The 8,012-nt window shown below is 37.1% G+C and overlaps 1 protein-coding gene across 1 annotated transcript in view; it reads right to left on the bottom strand.

Annotated features, from left to right (window-relative positions):
- Positions 1-563: 563 nt before the first annotated feature.
- Positions 564-8,012, bottom strand: part of LOC137632238 (heat shock cognate 71 kDa protein-like) — a 7,893-nt gene continuing 444 nt past the window's right edge. The window contains exon 2 of the mRNA XM_068364121.1: positions 564-2,929. Within this exon, the coding sequence (XP_068220222.1) occupies positions 973-2,922 (1,950 nt within the window). The 5' untranslated portion in view covers positions 2,923-2,929 and the 3' untranslated portion in view covers positions 564-972. The remainder of the gene's footprint in view (positions 2,930-8,012) is intronic.

Below are 8,012 nucleotides of genomic sequence, written 5' to 3' on the forward strand. Positions count from 1 at the left end.
TCTAGTATTGGGTAGTGCCATAACCTCTATACCAATGTCTATCAGTTGTCTTGGGTTAATTTCTCTTACCTGCCAATACACTCAGGCCAGTCTTCCACAATCTTTACTTCCTTTCATTACAAGGTATCTTCCCTGTTGGAGCCCTTTGACATAGATAGCATCCTACTTTTAAGTACAAATGAGAATGCACATCATCAATGTTAGGGGTTACTTATAAATCTTACCCAAGGTTTCACTGGAACCTGGTTCGATACTGAATGTCCCAACTACAAGTTCAACCCTGAGAAGCCAGCAGTGGTATACTTATGATTTAAAGTTAAAACCCAAGAATCTATTTCCTAGAACACTTTCTATTTGCAACGCTTAAAATACAGTTCTCCAAGTTTGAAATCTTTCATTACTACTAGGCCTTGTGAATCATTAAAAAACAGCCTGATTAAATGATTATGCAAATGCAGACCACACTTCTAGAAAGTGTTGAAACCTCACTTTGTAATGGCTATTTTCTAATTCTTATGCGACACATAAGCAACAAAAAAAAAGGGGTTATAAAATGCGATATGGTTACTTAAAAAAATTTATTTGGAATTAAATAACAGCAATTCATGACCTTTCTAGAATAGACAAGTTCCAGGAAATTAATAAAGTTCTTTGGTTAAACAGTAAACACAGAGTCCATTTGAACGTGTACCCAACATTCATTATAGAAAATGCAATGAAACTTTGGAAAAGTGCTTTGAAAATAATTGCTTGTCCTAAGAAAAAAAAATAAACGGGAAAACTTTATTACACAATATGATTTAAAAAGTAAAATCATATCTAAATATTCTTTCACAGCAATGGAATGAAATTATTCAGAGATAAATCATAATCCTTGCATATTCAGAAAATATAAATTATTGTGCAGTACATTAAACAAAAATAAGGTAAACTGTAAAAGCTTTATGGATTGTAAGAAAATTAGAAAATTATTTAATCCACTTCCTCAATGGTTGGGCCAGAGGAACCACCACCAGGAGCAGCCCCACCACCAGGAGCTCCAGGGAAGCCACCTGGCATACCACCTGGTGGGGGGCCACCAGCAGCTTGGTACATCTTTGTGATGATGGGATTGCAGATTTGTTCAATTTCCTTCAACTTGTGTTCATACTCTTCTTTTTCTCCCAGCTGGTTGGAATCAAGCCACTTGATGGCATCATTGCAGGCTTCCATGATCTTGTTGCGATCCTCTTCTGGCACCTTGTCCTTAAACTTTTCATCTTCGACGGTGGACTTCATGTTGAAGCAGTAAGACTCCAAATTATTCTTAGCTGAAATGCGGTCACGTTGCTTCTCGTCATCAGCCTTGTACTTGTCTGCTTCTTGAACCATTCGCTCGATTTCCTCTTTGCTCAGACGACCCTTGTCATTTGTGATTGTGATCTTGTTTTCCTTACCAGTAGACTTGTCTGCAGCAGATACATTTAAGATGCCATTGGCATCAATATCAAAGGTAACTTCAATCTGTGGCACTCCTCTTGGTGCTGGTGGAATACCAGACAGCTCAAACTTCCCTAGAAGGTTGTTATCTTTCGTCATTGCACGCTCTCCTTCGTAGACTTGGATCAGGACACCGGGTTGATTGTCCGAGTAAGTGGTGAATGTCTGAGTCTGCTTGGTAGGAATTGTTGTATTACGTTTGATCAGTGCAGTCATTACTCCTCCAGCTGTCTCAATACCAAGAGACAGAGGTGTGACATCCAAGAGAAGCAGATCTTGCACAGCCTCAGACTTGTCACCACACAGGATGGCAGCCTGCACAGCAGCACCATAAGCAACAGCTTCATCTGGATTGATGGATTTGTTTAGCTCTTTTCCATTGAAGAAATCTTGCAGTAACTTTTGAATCTTGGGAATCCTTGTTGACCCTCCAACCAAAACAATGTCATGAATCTGAGATTTGTCCATCTTAGCATCCCGCAGGGATTTTTCCACAGGCTCCAAAGTTCCACGGAAGAGGTCCCCACATAATTCCTCAAACCTGGCACGAGTAACTGATGTGTAAAAATCAATGCCCTCATACAAAGAATCAATTTCAATACTAGCCTGAGCTGAGGCAGACAAAGTGCGCTTTGCTCGCTCACAAGCTGTTCGTAGACGACGAAGTGCACGCTTGTTTTCAGAGGGATCCTTCTTGTACTTGCGCTTAAATTCTTGAGTGAAATGATTCACCATTCTGTTATCAAAATCTTCTCCACCCAAGTGGGTGTCACCAGCGGTAGACTTCACCTCAAAAATACCATCCTCTATGGTTAGAATTGACACATCAAAGGTGCCGCCACCAAGATCAAAGATCAAAACATTACGCTCGCCCCCAACTTTCTTGTCTAGGCCATAAGCAATGGCAGCAGCAGTAGGTTCATTAATTATACGAAGTACGTTCAGACCAGAGATTGTCCCAGCATCTTTGGTAGCTTGACGTTGAGAATCATTGAAGTATGCAGGAACGGTAACTACTGCATCTTTAACAGTACCTCCTAGGAAGGCTTCTGCAGTTTCTTTCATCTTGATCAAGACCATTGATGAAATTTCTTCAGGGAAAAAAGTTTTGGTTTCACCCTTATAATCTACTTTAATTTTGGGTTTGGTATTATCATTAACCACTGTGAAAGGCCAATGCTTCATATCAGACTGGACAACACCATCATCAAACTTTCGCCCAATTAGTCGCTTGGCATCAAAGACCGTGTTGTTTGGGTTCATGGCGACTTGATTCTTGGCTGCATCACCAATAAGACGTTCTGTGTCTGTGAAGGCAACATAGGAAGGGGTGGTTCTGTTGCCTTGATCATTGGCGATGATCTCCACTTTACCATGCTGGAACACTCCGACACACGAGTAAGTGGTTCCTAAATCAATCCCAACAGCGGCTGACTTGGCCATGATGTTCCTGAAAGAGAAAGGTTCCAATGAAACTACTCCAGAAGAAAAACTGGACCGAACATTACATAATCACAACAAAATTAAACTTTTCTACATACAGTGGTCACTAAATATTTTCATCAATTAAAAAACAGTTTCAAAACACTTTCCCATCAAACATATCCTTAAAGTAGTGACAATTGCTAATGATAACTATGAAAACTTCAGATAGGAAAAGCATACTATATTTAAATGTAGTCTTGCAGAGCAACTAGGACTAAAATGTCCTTAAAAAATAATTACTGAAGTTAATGTCCTAGTATCACCAACAAATTCCTGAAGTTAATGTTAGGTCATCAAACAATTTAGAATTCTGTATAAACCTATGTATATCAAGACCAGATACCATATCAATATTGACAGAAAAGGCCTTACAAACTACTGTACTCAAAAGCAACTTTTAATGTCGGGGGATTTAAAAAATTCCATGCTCAACACCGACTAGCAAATCCTTACTAAAAAGTAATTATGGTACATATTTATCTCGCTCCCCGTTTGTCATACAATTAAGTATTTAATGTGCTTCCAGAAGTTTTAGTTTTGCTTTGGCGACATATCCTAGAGTATAAATTCCACCATAACACTGACTGTCTTACAATGTGTATAAGTCTTAAAAATCTGTTGTCTTAGGTTTCTGTGCAGTGCAAAACTTCTCCCATGAACCCTAACAGAAATTCACCATCTAAACCTACCCTTAAGCACCAGAAGGATATGATCACCTTGGAAAAGAGAGAGGTTCAGAGTAGACGTGGAAAAAGTAGGTTTTATGATTCTTGTACGAGAGAAGCACTCATGAATGTAGTACTGTATATGTGATACGGTATATATAGTACTGTGGTATAGTATATTATACGGGAGACCATGTTCAGCATTTGCCAGACAGTTAATAGGAGGCATGGTTTTCTCAAAATATCACAGTGGCAGGATGTGATGTTTTAAGATTCTCTAATTACACAGTACTAGTCCTGTCAGTAGCAGTTATAGAATAACCTAGTCGTTGCTGCAGGGGTAGTTTTTCTTACTATTAGCTAAGCTACAACCCTTTCTGGAAAAGCAGGATGTAAGTGGATATAAATGACAGAAGCAATGAACAATTAAAATAAAATATTTATAGAACAGTGACTAAATAAAAAAAATACTTAAAAAAACAGTGAGATTAAAAGAAATAAGAGAATAGTGTCAAAGTGTACTCTCTGGCAAGAGAACTCCAACCCAAGACATCGTAGGACCATGGTACAGAGGCTATGGCACTATCCAATTTTTGGAGGAATGCAGTATGCTCATTGAGACAATAGACATGGCAACTGAATCATTCACAATTATTTCAAACATTTGCCCTCATCGTGATGCCTCAGCCTTTTGAGAGCTAATAGAATAATATAAATTGGTTGATTGTACAACTTTGATCCTTTGACTGCTCAGACAACAGTACATTAGTACCTTCTCTCTGGTTACGGCTCTTTTTCCCTCTGCTTACACTGAATAGCCTGGCTTACTCTTTATAAATTCTTCTGGCCTCATACACATGACAACAGATTACCAAAACAACTTACGCTTAAGTGGTCAACTACTGCAATATAATTTTCTAGTGGTTACTTTCCTCTTGGTTAGGATAGAAGTGTGTCTGGCCTTGGGTATTGTCATAGCCTCTGCACCATGGCCTTGCACTGCATTTGATTAGAGTTCTCTTGCTAGGGAGGGGGGGGGGTCACCCGGTCATGCTGTTCTACCGTATTTCTCCTATTTTTTTTTTTAAAAGTCTATAAGTGACGGCTCTAATTTAATGTTACTGCTCTCTAAATATTCTACTTCTTTTATTCCCTTGATTCCTTTCCTTACTGGGGTATTTATAGGTTTATAGCCTAGCTTGCAATAATAATAGCTTTGGCAAGCAACTCTTCTAAAAAAAAGGCCACCAGAATCAAACTATTGTTCTCTAGTATCTAGTAGAGCAATAGCCTCTGTACCACGGTCTTCCACTGTCTTGAAGAGTTCGCTTTTTGAGAGTATACTCTGAACTGTCTTTAGGGTACACTCAGAAACACTATCTTATTGTCACTTCCTCTAGCTTTTTTGGTTTCTATAGTTTACATGTGAAAGGTCGAATTCAATGTTAATCATAAAATATTTTATTTTGGTTGCTTATTACTTCTCATAGTTCATTTCCTTGCTAGCTTTCCTCACTGGGCTATTTTCCTTGTTGGAGCCCTAGTTATCTTTCCCAACTAGGGGTATAGCTTATATTGTAAAAAAAAAAAAAAATACAGTACTAAAAGAAATAAAATTTCTGTATTGATGAAGCGAACAAGAAAAACTTGTGTCATCAATATTCCATTTGATCAAGGCAACCGACGTTTATTATGGTATATATGGTTTGATTGCCTTATATAATGGGTGAATAAAAATTAACATGGTATGTTCCAATTAATAGGAATAAAACTAAAGGATAGATCTCCCTGGTTCGATTAGATAACTTTAAAAGGAAAAAAAAGGGAGAAAACTACTTTAAGAAAGTAGTCTTAAAACCTGAAAGCGCAGGGAGGAATATATAACAGTAGAGCGCCAGTACAATTGCCCCTCATGGAGGGGGGGAAATAGTACCTATACTACGAGGTTATCAAAAGTACCAAAGGCATGAAATTTAAAACTACTTGCAGATACCTCAATTTTACTTTAGTCGGGGAATGGATGCCTGTTAAACAGCTAAAACCAAAAGAAAATCAAACAGTTTATGGCGACAGTAGGAAAAAAAAAAAAAAAAAAAAACAGGTAGCATGATATCAACTACATAAAAAAATACTTAACGGAATCCAAATACTAATAATCTAGTCCCGCTATCACCTTAGAATCGTTGCGTTTGTAAAGAAGAATTTGGATGAATATTCAGTAAGAAACTTTGTGATCAACTTTATTACAAGGATTAACTACTGTAACTACCATAAATTTATGACAATCTAGCCCAAGGGCAATTAAAGATATACACCATAATAGAGGAAAGTTACAAAGTCCCATCTGGTATCCTATGCTAAATTAATTACACTGGCTGGTAATTAAGGTTAAAATAGTGTAAGATATGTGCAATAAATAAGATATCAGAAACTGAAGTTCAAAATATCTAAGAATTGTTACACGTGCAGTTAATGAATCTTGATACGAGAATAACTAAAGATAGCTTAAGGTTACTGGAACCAAGATATATGCCTGTTTTAAGTTCTAGAACTAACAAATATGCAGCCCAAAGACTTTACAACAAACGCCCACTTATCCTTAAAAGTGGAAGATACTAAAACTTACTGCTTACTATTTCCAAGTGATCGAATAATTATTATCATTCCTTGCTAAGCTACAACACTAGTTGGAAAAGCAGGATGCTATAAGCCCAGGGGCCCCACCAGGGAAAATAGCTCAGTGAGAAAAGGGAATGAAAAATAAAATATCTAAAGATTAGCAATAACATCTAAAATATTTCAATATAATCTATAAATACTAAGAAAGCAAGAGTGAAATTGGATAGAATACTGTGCCCGAGTGTACCCTCAAGCAAGAGAACTCTAGCCCAAAACAGTGACAGACCATGGTACAGAGGCTATAGCACTACCCATGACTAAAGAACAATGGTTTGGTTTTGGAGTGTCCAATACGCAGGGTGATACTCTAAAATGGTCTAAATAACAAATTTATGGCAAACAAATTTTGTAGATCCCGAAGTGCGTATAGTTTTCAAGTGTCTAGTAAAAGTAATTAGGCCCTACATGAATCGCCAAATAACCTAATCCATAAATTAATATGTTCACGTTGAAAGGCAACTGAAGGTCTTCCGTATGAGTCTTTTTATAGTTTATGTGACTTATCTTTTTTATGTTACTAGTTTATATAGGGCAAATCTATTTGACGCTGTTACTGTTTTTAGAATGATATAGTTAATTTATTCTCATCATTTATTTATTTCCTTATATCCTTTCCTGACTGGGTTATTTTAACCTGTTGGAGCCCTTGGGCTTATAGCATCTTGTTTTTCCAACTAGGATTGTGACTTGGCTAGTAATAATAATAATAATAATAATAATAATAATAATAATAATAATAATAATAGGGCGTAAACTCGCGTTCGTTCCCACGACTATCTTTGACCATCCGTTATCAGTTTGTATTTTTCCCATATAAAATAAGCTAGCAGTAATGGTACAACAGCTGTAATGGTAGTTGCAATGTATACAAAATAGGCAGTGAGCATAATGTTGTGTCATCATCCTAAATATAGTTGTCAAGACACTATTCTTTTAAGTTATAACGGCCGAGATGTCCTAAACAGTAACCAGTGTTCCAAAGCTGCCCTGATCTTATTACCATGACTGATGAAATAAAGTTATTACAAAGCATATATTATAGAAGCCTATCAAAACGATTAGAGTACTACGTTATAGTCTGGTGTCAGTTTCTGTGCGTACGTGCGACTAAGACTTTGCACACATTCCCCGTGTTATCAGCTTTAACAACTCAATCAAATGTAAAACGATATTGAACTGAACCACCATATTTTCTCCATTTAACAAATTGATAACTGAACGAATGTGTGGTATCGAAACAAATACAGAAAATAAAATTTAGGCCTTTAAAAAAAATTATCTTATACATTTGATAACTGGCCTTATTATACTGTTTATTAGGCCTAACCTCTGCACAAATATCACCAACAATTTCTGTACGATGCCATTCGAAATTAAGTCTTAAAATAACAATAAAAAATGTACTAATTTGGTGGAAGTTCACCATCACACGAAAATTAAGCCGCCATATAGACCAGTCTATAGTAGATGAATTAGTCTTAAGAAACCTAAAAGGAAATATGGAGAGAGAGAGAGAGAGAGAGAGAGAGAGATTCAAGTAATCGGCACTAAGCAGTATTACTAGAAACCTGACACGGTTAGCATATGACAAATCACATGCACAACAATAACTGCTATGCAGCTCCCCATGAAGCTAAGGCATACGGAAACGCATCCTCCCTAGAACGTTCGAGAATTCAACACAGGCGTGGCTGAGCTTCGTTC

This window comes from Palaemon carinicauda, chromosome 41 (genome assembly GCF_036898095.1).
Source record: "Palaemon carinicauda isolate YSFRI2023 chromosome 41, ASM3689809v2, whole genome shotgun sequence".
NCBI lineage: Eukaryota > Metazoa > Arthropoda > Malacostraca > Decapoda > Palaemonidae > Palaemon > Palaemon carinicauda.